Source organism: Phasianus colchicus, chromosome 32 (genome assembly GCF_987193195.1).
Source record: "Phasianus colchicus chromosome 32, bPhaCol1.hap1.1, whole genome shotgun sequence".
NCBI lineage: Eukaryota > Metazoa > Chordata > Aves > Galliformes > Phasianidae > Phasianus > Phasianus colchicus.
In genome coordinates this window covers 2342910-2359782 of record NC_143467.1, presented here as the reverse complement: position 1 = coordinate 2359782, position 16873 = coordinate 2342910, and the positions used below count along the sequence as shown (strand labels likewise).

Genomic DNA, 16873 nt, shown 5'->3' with positions numbered 1-16873 from the left:
CCCCTCCCCCATACAAACACACACGATTTCATCTTGCCCACCACCACCCCCCCAACCCCACACACGGCCACAATTTGCCCCCCCTCAACCACCAAACGACCCCCAAAATGGACCCCCCCCTCGACCCCCCCAACCCCCCCTTCCAAGCCCCCTGCCCCCCTCATAACCCCTCCCCCCCCCTACAAATACACACGATTTCATCTTGCCCACCCCCCCAACCACACATGGCCACAGTTTGCCCCCCCTCGACCACCAAACGACCCCCAAAATGGACCCCCCCCCCAAAAAAAGCCCCCACCCCCCCTTCCAACCCCCCCCCTCACCAATAACCCCTCCCCCATACAAACACAAACATGATTTCAAGTTGCCCACCCCCCCAATCCCACACACAGCCAAAATTTGCCCCCCCTCGACCACCAAACGACCCCCAAAACGGACCCCCCCCCCAAAAAAAAAGCCCCCACCCCCCCTTCCAACCCCCGTGCCCCCCCATAACCCCTCCCCCATACAAACACACACGATTTCATCTTTCCCCCCACCCCAACCCCACACGCGGCCACAATTTGCCCCCCCTCGACCACCAAACGACCCCCAAAACGGACCCCCCCCCCTCGACCCCCCCACCCCCCCTTCCAACCCACCCGCCCCCCCACACCCCACGTGACTCCATTTCACAGCAGCACTTTATTCCAGGTTCTCCCCCCCACCCTGGGCTGGGAGAAGCGTCGAACCCGGAGCCGCGTCAGAAGGTTGAGGGTGGGATAAAAAGGGGAAACATGGGGGGGTGGGGGGGATTTGGGGATAATTTGGGGGTGGGGGTCCCTCAGGGGCGGCCGTTCCTGCGGATGGTGTCGTGGATCCAGGAGGTGAAGGCGCAGACGCGGGTGTAGACCCCCGGTTTGCCCCTCTTCCCGCACACTTGCATCCCCCACGACACGATGCCCTGCAGCTCGTCATGGCAAACCAGCGGGCCGCCGGAGTCACCCTACAAAACGGGACACTAAGGGGCAAAGGTCACGTGACACCCCCCCCCTGGGGGTGGTCCACCCCCCCATCCCACCCACCCGTCCACCACGACCCCCGTGGGTGAGCAACCTGGGGGGAGGGGAGGAGGGGGGGGGTGAGGGGTTCTGTGGGTCACCGTGGGGCTGTGGGGTCGGTGGTTGAATTTGGGGGATGGGGGGATGGGAGACCACTGTGGACTTATGGGGTTGGTGGTCAAATTTGGGGTATGGGGTGATGGATGGAGACCACCATGGACTTATGGGGTTGGTGGTCGTATTTGGGGGATGGGTGGAGAGCACCGTGGGGCTCTGGGGTCGGTGGTTGAATTTGGGGGATGGGGGGATGGGAGACCACTGTGGACTTATGGGGTCGGTGGTCGTATTTGGGGTATGGGGTGATGGGTGGAGACCACCATGGACTTATGGGGTCGGTGGTCGTATTTGGGGGATGGGGGGATGGGAGACCACTGTGGACTTATGGGGTTGATGGTTGAATTTGGGGTATGGGGTGATGGATGGAGAGCACCATGGACTTATGGGGTCGGTGGTTGAATTTGGGGTATGGGGTGATGGGTGGAGACCACCATGGATCTGTGGGGTCAGTGGTTGAATTTGGGGTATGGGGTGATGGGTGGAGACCACCACGGATCTGTGGGGTCGGTGGTTGAATTTGGGGGATGGGGGGATGGGAGACCACTGTGGACTTATGGGGTCGGTGGTCAAATTTGGGGTATGGGGTGATGGATGGAGACCACTGTGGACTTATGGGGTTAGTGGTCGTATTTGGGGTATGGGGTGATGGGTGGAGACCACCACGGATCTGCGGGGTCGGTGGTTGAATTTGGGGGATGGGGGGATGGATGGAGAGCACCATGGATCTGTGGGGTCGGTGGTCGTATTTGGGGGATGGGTGGAGAGCACCGTAGATCTGTGGGGTCGGTGGTTGAATTTGGGGGATGGGTGGAGAGCACCGTAGATCTGTGGGGTCGGTGGTCGTATTTGGGGGATGGGTGGAGAGCACCGTGGGGCTCTGGGGTCGGTGGTTGAATTTGGGGGATGGGGGGATGGGAGACCACTGTGGACTTATGGGGTCGGTGGTCGTATTTGGGGTATGGGGTGATGGGTGGAGAGCACCATGGATCTGTGGGGTCGGTGGTTGAATTTGGGGGATGGGGGGATGGGAGACCACTGTGGACTTATGGGGTCGGTGGTCAAATTTGGGGTATGGGGTGATGGATGGAGACCACCACGGATCTGTGGGGTCGGTGGTCGTATTTGGGGGATGGGTGGAGAGCACCGTGGGGCTCTGGGGTCGGTGGTTGAATTTGGGGGATGGGAGGATGGGAGACCACTGTGGACTTATGGGGTTGATGGTTGAATTTGGGGTATGGGGTGATGGATGGAGAGCACCATGGACTTATGGGGTTGGTGGTCAAATTTGGGGTATGGGGTGATGGATGGAGAGCACCATGGATCTGTGGGGTCGGTGGTTGAATTTGGGGGACGGGGGGATGGGTGGAGACCACCAGGGACTTATGGGGTAGGTGGTCGAATTTGGGGGATGGGGTGAATCTGTGGGGTCGGTGGTTGAATTTGGGGGATGGGGGGATGGATGGAGACCACCATGGACTTATGGGGCTGGTGGTCAAATTTGGGGTATGGGGTGAAGGATGGAGACTTCCATGGATCTATGGGGTCGGTGGTCCTTGGGTCACCATGGACTTATGGGGTTGGTGTTCCTCTATGGGGCACATGGTGATGGATGGAGACCACCATGGCCCTATGGGGTCGGTGGTCAAATTTGGGGTATGGGGTGATGGGTGGAGAGCACCATGGACTTATGGGGTTGGTGGTTGTCCTTGGGTATGGGGTGATGGATGGAGACCACCGTGGATCTATGGGGTTGGTGGTCCTTGGGTCACCATGGATCTATGGGGTTGGGTCAAATTTGGGGCACGTGGAGATGGATGGAGACCACCATGGACTTATGGGGTCGGTGGTCCTTGGTCACCATGGGTCCATGGGGTCGGTGGTTGAATTTGGGGTGAAGGATGGAGACCACCATGGATCTACGGGGTTGGTGGTCCTTGGGTCCATGGATCTATGGGGTTGGTGGTCGAATTTGGGGCATGGGGTGGTGGGTGAAGACCACCATGGACTTATGTGGTCGGTGGTCCTTGGGTCACCATGGATCTATGAGGTTGGTGGTCGAATTTGGGGTGAAGGATGGAGACCACCATGGACTTATGGGGTTGGTGGTCGAATTTGGGGCATGTGGAGATGGATGGAGACCACCGTGGACTTATGGGGTCGGTGATCCTTGGGTCACCATGGACTTATGGGGTTGGTGGTCCTCTATGGGGCACGTGGCGATGGGTGGAGACCACCATGGAACCTATGGGGTTGGTGGTCCTCTATGTGACATCTGATGACGGATGGTGACCACCATGAATCTACGGGGTTGGGGGAGCAGCCAGAGCCCCACGGCCACCCCATAAGCACCCCATAAGCACCCCATAAGCGCCGGACCCACCTGGCAGGAGTCGGTGCCCCCCGAGCTGAGCCCTGCGCAGAGCATGTTCTTGGTGATCCCTTTGGGGTACAGCCTGGAGCACTCCTCGTTGGTGATGGTGTAGACGACGCCGCACTGGAGGACATCGGGGAAATACCCTGGGGACAAGGGGACGAGGTCAGCGTGGAGGGGGGACAGGACACACCGTGCCCCACAGATCCCTTGGGGGGGAGGGGTGGGGCGCTGACCCACCCCAGGGACTCAAGATTCCCAGATGTCCACAAGATGCTGAGATGCCACCGAGATGCTGAGGTGTCCCCAAGGCACCGAGGTGTCCCCGAGGTGCGGAAATGACCTCAAGATGTCCCCAAGACGTGGAGATGTCCACATGGTGTCCAGATACCTTCAAGGCACTGAGGTGTCCCCAAGACACCGCGGTGTCCCCAAGGCACTGAGATGTCCCCAAAGCACTGAGATGTCCCCAAGGCACCGAGAGGTCCCCGAGGTGCTGAAATGACCTCAAGATGTCCCCAAGATGTGGAGATGTCCCGATGATGCCCAGATACCTTCAAGGCACTGAGGTGTCCCCAAGACACCGAGATGTCCCCAAGGCTTTGAGATGTCCCCAAGACACCAAAACGTCCCCAAGACACCGAAACGTCCTCAAGGTACTGAGATGTCCCCAAGGCACCGAGAGGTCCCCGAGGTGCTGAAATGACCTCAAGATGTCCCCAAGACGTGGAGATGTCCCCATGGTGTCCAGATACCTTCAAGGCACTGAGGTGTCCCCAAGACACCGCGGTGTCCCCAAGGCACTGAGATGTTTCCAAGACACCGAAACGTCCCCAAGACACCAAAACGTCCCCAAGGCACTGAGATGTCCTCAAGTCACTGAGATGCCCCCAGGGTATTGAGATGTCCCCGAGGCACCGAGAGGTCCCCAAGGTGCCGAAATGACCTCAAGATGCCAACAATAACCTCAAGATGTCCCCAAGACGTGGAGATGTCCCCATGAGGTCCAGATACCTTCAAGGCACTGAGGTGTCCCCAAGACACCGAGGTGTCCCCAAGGCTTTGAGATGTTTCCAAGACACCAAAAAGTCCCCAAGACACCGAAACGTCCCCAAGACACCGAGGTGTCCCCAAGGTACTGAGATGTCCTCAAGTCACTGAGATGCCACCAAGGCACCAAGGTGTCCCCAAGATGGTGTTGAGATGTCCCCAAGGTGTTGAGATACCCTCAGGACACCGAGATGTCCCCGTGATGTTTTGAGGAGTCCCCAAGGTGTTGAGATGTCCCCAAGATGTCAAAAGGTGCCCTCAAGACACTGAAATGTCCTCAAGGGATTGAGATGCCCCCAAGACGTTGAAGGAATCTCAAGACATTGAGATGTTCCCCAATGGTGCTGAGATGTCCCCAAGACGTCAAGATGTCCCCGAGATGTTGAGATGTCCCCAAGATGTTGAGATGTCCCCGAGGCACTGAGGTGTCCCCAAGGTGCTGAGATGTCCTCAAGACACTGAAGTGCCCCCAGGATGCCGAGATGTCGATCCCCAAGATGTTGAGATGTTCCCCAAGGCCTTGACATGCCTCCAAGACGTCAGGATGTCCCCAAGGTGTTGAGATGTCCCCAAGGTGCTGAGATTACCTCAAGATGTTGAGATGTCCCCAAGACAACGAGGTGTCCCCAAGGTGCCTTAGATCTCCTCAAGATGTCGAGTTGTCCCCAAGATGACGAGATAACCTGAAGACGTTGAGATGCCCCCAGGACACCGAGATTGTCCCCATGATGTTGAGATGCCCCCAAGGTGCTGAGATGCCCCTCAAGACAACGAGATGCCCCCATGATGTACAGATGTCCCCAAGATGCCGAGATGTCCCCAAAATGTTGAGATAACTTCAAGATATTGAGATACCCTCAAGACACCGAGATGCCCGCATGATGTTGAGATGCCCCCAAGTTGCTGAGATGTCTTCAAGACACTGAGGTGTCCCCAAGACGACAAGATGTCCCCAAGATGGTGTTGAGATGCCCCCAGAATGTTGAGATAATTTCAAGACATTGAGATACCCTCAAGACACTGAGATGCCCCCCAGGTGTTGAGATGCCCCCAAGTGGCTGAGATGTCTTCAAGACACTGAGATGTCCCCAAGCTGCTGAGATGCCCCCAAGATGTTGAGATAACTTCAAGATGTTGAGATGCTTTCAAGGTGTTGGGATGCCCCCAAAATGTTGAGATGCCCCCAAGGTGTTGGGATGCCCCCAAAATGTTGAGATGCCCCCAAGGTGTTGGGATGCCCCCAAAATGTTGAGATGCCCCCAAGATGCCGAGATGCTCCCAAGATGTTGAGATGACTTCAAGACATTGAGATATCCTCAAGACACTGAGATGCCCTCAAGACACCAAGATGCTCCCAAGGTGTTGAGATGCCCCCAAAATGTTGAGATAACTTCAAGATGTTGAGATGCCCCCAAGACACCCAGATGCTCCCATGATGTTGAGATGCCCCCAAGGTTTTGAGATAACTTCAAGTCATTGAGATACCCTCAGGACACTGAGATGCCCCCAAAATGTTGAGATGCCCCCAAAATGTTGAGATGCTCCCAAGACGTTGAGATGCCCTCAAGACACCCAGATGCTCCCAAGCTGTTGAAATGCCCCCAAAATGTTGAGATACCCCCAAAATGTTGAGATGCCTTCAAGACACCCAGATGCTCCCAAGGTGTTGAGATGCCCCCAAGATGTTGAGATGCCCCCAAAATGTTGAGATGCCCCCAAAATGTTGAGATGCCCTCAAGACACCCAGATGCTCCCAAGGTGTTGAGATGCCCCCAAAATGTTGAGATGCCCCCAAAATGTTGAGATAACTTCTAGACACTGAGATGCCCTCAAGACACCCAGATGCTCCCAAGCTGTTGAAATGCCCCCAAATTGTTAAGATACCCCCAAAATGTTGAGATGCCCCCAAAATGTTGAGATGCCCCCAAAACGTTGAGATGCCCCCAAAATGTTGAGATAACTTCAAGATATTGAGATGCCCTCAAGACACCCAGATGCTCCCAAGGTGTTGAGATGCCCCCAAGATGTTGAATACCCCCAAAATGTTGAGATGCCCCCAAAATCTTGAGATGCCCCCAAGACGCCGAGATGCCCCCAAAATGTTGAGATGCCCCCAAGATGCCGAGATGCTCCCAAGATGTTGAGATGACTTCAAGACATTGAGATATCCTCAAGACACTGATATGCCCTCAAGACACCAAGATGCTCCCAAGGTGTTGAGATGCCCCCAAAATGTTGAGATAACTTCAAGATGTTGAGATGCCCCCAAGACACCCAGATGCTCCCAAGGTGTTGAGATGCCCCCAAAATGTTGAGATGCCCCCAAGACGCCGAGATGCCCCCAAAATGTTGAGATGCCCCCAAAATGTTGAGATAACTTCAAGTCATTGAGATACCCTCAGGACACTGAAATGTCCCCAAGATGTTGAGATACCCCCAAAATGTTGAGATGCCTTCAAGACACCCAGATGCTCCCAAGGTGTTGAGATGCCCCCAAGATGTTGAATACCCCCAAAATGTTGAGATGCCCCCAAAATGTTGAGATACCCCCAAAATGTTGAGATGCCCCCAAAATGTTGAGATGCCCCCAAGACACCCAGATGCTCCCAAGGTGTTGAGATGCCCCCAAGGTGTTGAGATGCCCGCAAAATGTTGAGATGCTCCCAAAATGTTGAGATAACTTCAAGATATTGAGATGCCCTCAAGACACCCAGATGCTCCCAAGGTGTTGAGATGCCCCCAAGATGTTGAATACCCCCAAAATGTTGAGATGCCCCCAAGACACCGAGATGCCCCCAAAATGTTGAGATGCCCCCAAGGTGTTGAGATGCCCTCAAGACACCCAGATGCCCCCAAGGTGTTGAGATGCCCCCAAAATGTTGAGATGCCCTCAAGACACCGAGATGCTCCCATGATGTTGAGATGCCCCCAAGGTGTTGAGATAACTTCAAGTCATTGAGATACCCTCAGGACACTGAGATGCCCCCAAAATGTTGAGATGTCCCCAAAATGTTGGGATGCCTTCAAGACACCCAGATGCTCCCAAGATGTTGAGATGCCCCCAAGGTGTTGAGATAACTTCAAGTCATTGAGATACCCTCAGGACACTGAGATGCCCCCAAAATGTTGAGATGTCCCCAAAATGTTGAGATGCCCTCAAGACACCGAGATGCTCCCAAGATGTTGAGATACCCCCAAAATGTTGATACCCCCAAAATGTTGAGATGCCCCCAAAATGTTGAGATAACTTCAAGATATTGAGATGCCCTCAAGACACCCAGATGCTCCCAAGGTGTTGAGATGCCCCCAAGATGTTGAATACCCCCAAAATGTTGAGATGCCCCCAAAATGTTGAGATGCTCCCAAGACGCCGAGATGCCCCCAGACCCCCCCAATCTCCTCCCACACCCCCCCACCTCTTCTCCCCCCCCCCCACGTACCTTCGGGGCTGCTTGTGCTGCCCCAGCCGGAGACGACGCACTCGGTGTCGGGGGGGGGACATTTTTTGGGGAGGGCGACGGGTTGGACGTGCTGCGTGAAGCGGACGGGTTTCTGGAGCTTGAGGAGCATGATGTCGTTGTCGTGACTGGTGGCGTCGTAGTCGGGGTGGACGAAGGACTGCGCCGAGGTGACGCACTGCTCCGTGCCCTCCTTCGTCTTCAGGCTGTGGTCGCCCATCCGGATGGGGATGGGGCTTTTTGGGGGGGGGGAGGGAGGGGGGGACATGGAGATGAGATGCGTGGCGGAGGTGGGGAAATTTGGGGGGGCAGCACGGTGGGGTTTCTGGTTCGGTTGTTGGGTGTGGGGAGGGGTCCTGTGGGTGCATCACATCTCGCCTGAAGGTGTTCAGTTCTGCCCTCCAAAAATGCTGGGTTCTGCCCCAAAAATGCTGGGTTCTGCCCCAAAAATGCTGGGTTCTGTCCCAGAATGCTCGGTTCTGCCCAAGAAAGCTGGGTTCTGCCCCCAAAATCCTCAGTTCTGTCACAAAATCCTCAGTTCTGCCCTCGAAATGCTCAGTTTAGCCCTAAAATCCTCAGTTCTACCCTCCAAAATTGTCAGTTCTGGCCCCAAAAATCCTCAGTTTAGCCCTAAAATCCTCAGTTCTGCCCTCAAAATGCTCAGTTCTGGCCCCCAAAATCCTCAGTTCTGCCCCCCCAAAATGCTCAGTTTAGCCCTAAAATCCTCAGTTCTGGCCCCCAAAATCCTCAATTCTGCCCCCAAAAATCCTCTGTTCTGCCCCAAAAATCCTCAGTTCTGGCCCCCAAAATCCTCAGTTCTGCCCCCAAATCCCCAGTTCTTAGGAACAAAATTCCCCACTTCGGTCCCCAAAAATAAAACTCAGTTCAACCCCAAAAATCCTCAATTCCACCCCAAAAATGGGATGGCTGTACTGGGATGGCCTTACTGGGAATGGGGTGGCCATACTGGGAACGGGGTGGCCATACTGGGAAGCCAATGGGGTGGCCATACTGGGAATGGGATTGATCATACTGGGAACAGGGTGGCCATACTGGGAAGGGGGTGGCCATACTGGGAGGCCAATGGGGTGGCCATACTGGGAATGGGGTGGCCATACTGGAAACGGAGTGGCCATACTGGGAAGCCAATGGGATGGCCATACTGGGAATGGGATTGATCATACTGGGAACAGGGTGGCCATACTGGGAAGGGGGTGGCCATACTGGGAGGCCAATGGGGTGGCCATACTGGGAATGGGGTGGCCATACTGGAAACGGAGTGGCCATACTGGGAAGCCAATGGGATGGCCATACTGGGAATGGGATTGATCATACTGGGAATGGGATGGCCATACTGGGAACGGGGTGGCCATACTGGGAAGCCAATGGGATAGCCATACTGGGAACAGGGTGGCCATACTGGGAAGCCAATGGGGTGGCCATACTGGGAACAGGATGGTCATACTGGGAAACCAATGGGGTGGCCATACTGGGAACGGGATGGCCATACTGGGAAGCCAATGAGATGGCCATACTGGGAATGGGTTGACCATACTGGGAAGCCAATGGGATGGTCATACTGGGAACAGGAAGGCCATACTGGGAATGGGATGGCCATACTGGGAAGCCAATGGGGTGGCCATACTGGGAACGGGAAGGCCATACTGGGAAGGGGGTGGCTATACCGGGAAGCCAATAGGGTGGCCATACTGGGAAGCCAATAGGGTGGCCATACTGGGAATGGTATAGCCATACTGGGAACAGGGCGGCCATACTGGAATCAAATGGGATGGCCATACTGGGAACAGGGGTGGCCATACTGGAAAGCCAATGGGGTGCCACGATGCCCCCTCCCCCCACCTCTCCCCCCCACCTCTTGGTGTCGCAGTGGGCGGCCGTCAGCACCCAGAGGCGGTCGATGAGGACCCCCCCGCAGTGGATGTTGTTCTGGGGGCCCAGGAGGACCACCTGGTGGGGGTGGCGTTTCTTCTGGCAGCTGTGCCCCCCCACGATCCGGTTCTCGTCCCCCGTGGCCGCTGGGGGGGCAGAGGAACAGCTCAGCCCTCCCACTTCCTCCCAGTTCCTCCCAGTTCCTCCCGGATCCTCCAATTTCCTCCCAGTTCCTCCCAGTTCCTCCCGGATCCTCCAATTTCCTCCCAGTTCCTCCAATTTCCTCCCAGTTTCTCCCAGTTCCTCCTGGATCCTCCAATTTTCTCCCAGTTCCTCCAATTTCCTCCCAGTTCCTCCAATTTCCTCCCAGTTCCTCCAATTTCTTCCCAGTTCCTCCTGGATCATCCAATTTCCTCCCAGTTCCTCCCAGTTCCTCCAATTTCCTCCCAGTTTCTCCCAGTTCCTCCCGGATCCTCCAATTTCCTCCCAGATCCTCCAATTTCCTCCCAGTTCCTCCCAGTTCCTCCAATTTCCTCCCAGTTCCTCCCAGTTCCTCCAATTTCCTCCCAGTTTCTCCCAGTTCCTCCAATTTCCTCCCAGTTCCTCCAATTTCCTCCCAGTTTCTCCCAGTTCCTCCCGGATCCTCCAATTTCCTCCCAGTTCCTCCAATTTCCTCCCACTTCCTCCCAGTTCCTCCCAGATCCTCCAATTTCCTCCCAGATCCTCCAATTTACTCCCAGTTCCTCCAATTTACTCCCAGTTCCTCCAATTTCTTCCCAGTTCCTCCTGGATCCTCCAATTTCCTCCCAGTTCCTCCCAGTTCCTCCAATTTCCTCCCAGTTTCTCCCAGATCCTCCAATTTCCTCCCAGTTCCTCCAATTTCCTCCTGGATCCTCCAATTTTCTCCCAGTTCCTCCAATTTCCTCCCAGTTCCTCCCAGTTCCTCCAATTTCCTCCCAGTTCCTCCAGTTTCCTCCCAGTTCCTCCCAGATCCTCCAATTTCCTCCCAGTTTCTCCAATTTCCTCCCAGTTCCTCCTGGATCCTTCAGTTTCCTCCCAGTTCCTCCGATTTCCTCCCAGTTCCTCCCAGTTCCTCCAATTTCCTCCAATTTCCTCCCAGTTCCTCCAATTTCTTCCCAGTTCCTCCTGGATCCTCCAATTTCCTCCCAGTTTCTCCAATTTCCTCCAGTTTCCTTCCAGTTCCTCCTGGATCCTCCAATTTTCTCCCAGTTCCTCCAATTTACTCCCAGTTCCTTCCAGTTCCTCCTGGATCCTTCAGTTTCCTCCCAGTTCGTCCCAGATCCTCCAATTTCCTCCCAGTTCCTCCAATTTCCTCCCAGTTCCTCCTGGATCCTTCAGTTTCCTCCCAGTTCCTCCAATTTCCTCCCAGTTCCTCCAGTTTCCTCCCAGTTCCTCCCAGTTCCTCCCAGTTCCTCCTGCATCCTCCCACTTCCTCCCAGTTCCTCCTGCATCCTCCAATTTTCTCCCAGTTCCTCCAATTTCCTCCCAGTTCCTCCAATTTACTCCCAGTTCCTCCAATTTACTCCCAGTTCCTCCCAGTTCCGCCAGTTTCCTCCCAGTTCCTCCTGGATCCTCCAATTTCCTCCCAGTTCCTCCCAGTTCCTTCTGGATCCTCCATTTTCCTCCAATTTCCTCCCAGTTCCTTCCAGATATTTCCAGATCCTGCTGGATCCTCCCAGTCCATTCCAGTTCATTCCAGATCCTCCCATTTCCTCCCAGTTCCTTTCAGATCCTCCCAGTTCTTTCTGGATCTTTCCAGTTCCTCCCAGTTCATCCCAGATCCTCCTGGATCCTCCCAGTTCATTCCAGTTCCTTCCAGATCACTCCAGATCCTCCCAGTTCCTCCCAGTTCCTCCCAGTTCCTCCTGGATCTTTCCTGTTCCTCCCAGTTCCTCCCAGTTCCTTCCAGTTCCTCCCAGCTCCTCCTGGCTCCAACCAGTTTCTTCCAGTTCATCCCAGTATACCCAGTTTCTTCCCTTTCCTCCCAGTTCCTCTCAGTTCCTTCCAGTTCCTCCCAGTTTGTTCCAGTTCCTCCCAGTTCCTCCCCAGTACCTCCCATCTCTCCCCCAGTTTCCCCCATCTCCCCCCCAGTTCCTCCCAGTTCCTCCCAGTTCCCTCCATTTCCTCCCAGTGCCTCCCAGTTCTTCCCAGTTCCCCGCAGTCCCTTCCATTCTCTCCCAGTTCCTTCCAGTTCATCCCAATACTTCCCAGTTCCTCCCAGTGACTCCCAGTTCGTTCCAGTTCCTCCCAATCCCTCCCAGTTCATCCCAGTTCATCCCAATCCTCCCCAGTCCCTTCCACTTCCTCCCAGTTCCCCCAGTTCCCCCCTTCCTCCATCCCCTTCCCGCCCCCCAGTCCCTCCCAGTGCTCCCAGTTCTCCCAGTGCCCTCCCCCCACCTCCCACCCACCGCCTCCCACTGCCCTCCCAGTTCCTTCCATTTCCTCCCAGTTCCTCCCAGTTCTTTCCCAACGCGGCCTCCCAGTCCCTCCTAGTTGCCCCCAGTGACTCCCAGTTCCTTCTTGCGCCACACCAGCGCCTCCCACTGCCCTCCCAGTTCCGCCCAGTTCCTTCCAGTGACCCCAGTCCCCTCTGGCTCCCTCCCAGTAAACCCATTGTGTCCCTCCCAGTTGCCTCCCAGTTGCTTCCTCCTTCCTCCCCACGCCCCACCGGTGCGCTCCCAGTGCTCCCAGTTCCTTCCCAGTTCCTTCCCAGCGCCCTCCCAGTGTCCCCAGTTCACCCGTGGCTCCCTCCCAGTGCCCTCCAGCGCCTCCCAGTGCCTCCTCTTTCCCTCCCACCAGTATGCTCCCAGTGTCCCCAGTTCACCTCCAGCTCTCACCCAGTGCCTCCCAGTACCTCCCAGTGCCTCCCAGTGCCCCCCAGTTCCTTCCCAGTACCTCCCAGTGCCATCCCAGTGCCCCCCAGTTCCTTCCCAGTACCTCCCAGTGCCATCCCAGTGCCCTCCTATTCCTTCCCAGTACCTCCCAGTGCCTCCCAGTACCTCCCAGTGCCATCCCAGTGCCCCCCAGTTCCTTCCCAGTACCTCCCAGTGCCATCCCAGTGCCCTCCTATTCCTTCCCAGTACCTCCCAGTGCCATCCCAGTGCCCCCCAGTTCCTTCCCAGTACCTCCCAGTGCCTCCCAGTGCCTCCCAGTGCCTCCCAGTGCCCCCCAGTTCCTTCCCAGTGCCTCCCAGTGCCCCCCAGTATCATCCCAGTACTCTACCAGTAACTCTCAATCCCTCAGTTTCCTCCCAGTGCCCACCAGTGCCTCCCAGTCCCTTCCCAATTCCCTCCCAGTCTCTTCCCAGTTCCATCCCAGTGCCCACCAGTTACTGCCAGCCCCCTCCCAATGCCTTCCCAGCCCCTTCCCAGTGCCCACCAGTTGCCCCCAGTACATCCCAGTGCTCAACAGTCCCTCCCAGCCCTCTCCCAGTCCCCACCAGTCCCTTCCCAGTGCCTCCCAGTGCAAAACCAGCTGCTCCCAGCCCCCTCCCAGTGCCTCCCAGTGCCCACCAGTTGCTCCCAGTCCCTTCCCATTTCCCTCCCAGCCCCCACCAATCCCTCCCAGCCCCCTCCCAGTGCCCCCCAGCCTCCTCCCAGTCCCTCCCAGTGCCTCCCAGTCCATCCCAGTCCCTTCCCATTCCCCTCCCAGCCCCCGTCAATCCCTTCCAGCCCCCTCCCAGTGCCTCCCAGTGTCTCCCAGTGCCTCCCAGTGCCTCCCAGCCCCCTCCCAGTGCCCCCCAGCCCCCTCCCAGTGTCTCCCAGTGCCTCCCAGTCCCTCCCAGCCCCCTCCCAGTGCCCCCCAGCCCCCTCCCAGTGTCTCCCAGTGTCTCCCAGTCCCTCCCAGTGCCCACCAGTTGCTCCCACTCCTTTCTCATTTCCCTCCCAACTCCCGTCAATCCCTTCCAGCCCCCTCCCAGTGTCTCCCAGTGTCTCCCAGTGCAAAACCAGTCCCTCCCAGCCCCCTCCCAGCGCCCCCCAGCCCCCTCCCAGTGCCTCCCAGTGACAACCAGTGCCCACCAGTTGCTCCCGGTCCCTTCCCATTTCCCTCCCAACTCCAGTCAATCCCTTCCAGCCCCCTCCCAGTGTCTCCCAGTGCAAAACCAGTCCTTCCCAGCCCCCTCCCAGTGCCTCCCAGTGCCTCCCAGTCCCTCCCAGTGCCCACCAGTTGCTCCCAGTCCCTTCCCATTTCCCTCCCAGCCCCCATCAATTCCTTCCAGCTCCCTCCCAGTGTCTCCCAGTGCAAAACCAGTGCCTCCCAGTGCCCTCCCAGTGCCCCCCAGCCTCCTCCCAGTGTCTCCCAGTGTCTCCCAGTCCCTCCCAGTGCCTCCCAGTCCATCCCAGTCCCTTCCCATTCCCCTCCCAGCCCCCGTCAATCCCTTCCAGCCCCCTCCCAGTGCCTCCCAGTGTCTCCCAGTGCCTCCCAGTGCCCCCCAGCCCCCTCCCAGTGTCTCCCAGTGTCTCCCAGTCCCTCCCAGTGCCTACCAGTTGCTCCCAGTCCCTTCTCATTTCCCTCCCAACTCCCGTCAATCCCTTCCAGCCCCCTCCCAGTGTCTCCCAGTGCCTCCCAGTCCCTCCCAGCCCCCTCCCAGTGCCTCCCAGTGACAACCAGTGCCCACCAGTTGCTCCCAATCCCTTCCCATTTCCCTCCCAACTCCAGTCAATCCCTTCCAGCCCCCTCCCAGTGTCTCCCAGTGCAAAACCAGTCCTTCCCAGCCCCCTCCCAGTGCCTCCCAGTGCCTCCCAGTCCCCTCCCAGTGCCTCCCAGTGCCTCCCAGTGCCTCCCAGCCCCCTCCCAGTGTCTCCCAGTGCCTCCCAGTCCCTCCCAGCCCCCTCCCAGTGTCTCCCAGTGTCTCCCAGTGCCCACCAGTTGCTCCCACTCCTTTCTCATTTCCCTCCCAACTCCCGTCAATCCCTTCCAGCCCCCTCCCAGTGCCTCCCAGTGCCTCCCAGTTGCTCCCAGTGCCCACCAGCAGCCAGCAGCAGCAGGGGCAGGATCCTCTCCATGGCGGCTGGGAATGGACGCGGCGCTGAGCGCTCGGTGCGGAGCTTTAAACCCCGGGGGGGGCGGGGGGGGGGGCAGGGGGCGGGGTCGGCGGGCACGCCCAGTACACCCAGTGCTCCCAGTACACCCAGTGCTCCCAGTTCACCCAGTGCTCCCAGTGAGCTGCTGCAGGGCTCCCGGCTCGGCCAGTGCCACCCGGTGCTGTGTGATTCCAGTGCTCCCAGTACATCCCAGTGCTCCCAGTACATCCCAGTATATCCCAGTACAGCCCAGTATATCCCAGTGCTCCCAGTACATCCCAGTGCTCCCAGTACACCCCAGTATATCCCAGTACACCCCAGTATATCCCAGTGCTCCCAGTACATCCCAGTATATCCCAGTACACCCCAGTATATCCCAGTACATCCCAGTACATCCCAGTATATCCCAGTACATCAGTGCTCCCAGTATATCCCAGTGCTCCCAGTACATCCCAGTATATCCCAGTACACCCCAGTATATCCCAGTATATCCTGGTATATCCCAGTACATCAGTGCTCCCAGTACATCCCAGTATATCCCAGTACATCAGTGCTCCCAGTATATCCCAGTGCTCCCAGTACATCCCAGTATATCCCAGTACACCCCAGTATATCCCAGTATATCGCAGTATATTCCAGTGCATCAGTGCTCCCAGTACATCCCAGTGCTCCCAGTACATCCCAGTATATCCCAGTACATCAGTGCTCCCAGTATATCCCAGTGCTCCCAGTATATTCCAGTATATCCCAGTACATCAGTGCCCTTCCTGCCCCTCCCAGTTCACCCCAGTGCCCACCCAGAACTCCCTCATATCCTTCCAGTGCCTCCCAGTGCCTTCCAGTTCTCCCCAGTGCCCCTCCAGTGCCCTCCCAGTGCCATCCCAGTGCCTTCCAGTGCCTCCCAGTTCTCCCCAGTTCTCCCCCCAATGCCTCCCAGTGCCCTCCAGTGCCTCCCAGTGCCTCCCAGTGCCCTTCCAGTGCCCTCCCAGTGTCTCCCAGTTCTCCCCCCAGTGCCTCCCAGTTCTCCCCAGTGCCCTCCCAGTGCCCTCCAGTGCCTCCCAGTGCCTCCCAGTTCTCCCCAGTTCTCCCCCCAGTGCCTCCCAGTTCTCCCCAGTGCCCTTCCAGTGCCCTTCCAGTGCCCTCCCAGTGCCTCCCAGTGCCTCCCAGTTCTCCCAGTGCCCCTCCAGTGCCCTTCCAGTGCCTCCCAGTGCCCACCCAGTGCTCCCCAGTCCCTCCCAGTGCCCTCCCAGTGCCTCCCAGTGCCCTCCCAGTTCTCCCCAGTGTCCCCCAGTGTCTCCCAGTGCTCCCCCAATGTCTCCCAGTGCCCTCCCAGTGCCTCCCAGTGCCTCCCAGTCCCTCCCAGTGCCCACCAGTTGCTCCCAGTCCCTTCCCATTTCCCTCCCAGCCCCCATCAATTCCTTCCAGCTCCCTCCCAGTGTCTCCCAGTGCTCCCCCAATGTCTCCCAGTGCCCTCCCAGTGCCTCCCAGTGCCCCCCAGTGCCTCCCAGTGCCTCCCAGTTCTCCCCAGTTCTCCCCAGTGCCCCTTCAGTGCCCCTCCAGTTCTCCCCCCAATGCCTCCCAGTGCCCTTCCAGTGCCCTTCCAGTGCCTCCCAGTGCCCCCCAGTGCCTCCCAGTACCTCCCAGTGCCTCCCAGTTCTCTCCAGTGCCCGTCCAGTGCTTCCCCAATGCCTCCCAGTTCTCCCCCCAGTTCTCCCCAGTGCCTCCCAGTTCTCCCCAGTGCCCCTCCAGTGCCTCCCAGTGCCTCCCAGTGCCCCCCAGTGTCTCTCAGTGCCCTCCAGTGCCTTCCAGTGCCTCCCAGTTCTCCCCAGTGCCCCTCCAGTGTCTCCCAGTGCCTCCCAGTTCTCCCCAGTTCTCCCCCCAATGCCTCCCAGTACCCTCCAG

At 57.6% G+C, this 16873-nt stretch overlaps 1 protein-coding gene across 1 annotated transcript; it reads right to left on the bottom strand.

The window, feature by feature from the left end:
* Positions 1–795: 795 nt before the first annotated feature.
* LOC149914046 (kallikrein-6-like) lies at positions 796–14977 on the bottom strand. The gene is made up of 5 exons (XM_090128112.1): positions 14917–14977; positions 9910–10072; positions 8019–8272; positions 3538–3674; positions 796–985 (listed from the first exon to the last, which is right to left on the bottom strand). The coding sequence occupies exons 1-5, from the start codon at positions 14951–14953 to the stop codon at positions 824–826; spliced, it is 753 nt and encodes a 250-aa protein (XP_089984238.1). The 5' UTR covers positions 14954–14977; the 3' UTR covers positions 796–823.
* Positions 14978–16873: the final 1896 nt, after the last annotated feature.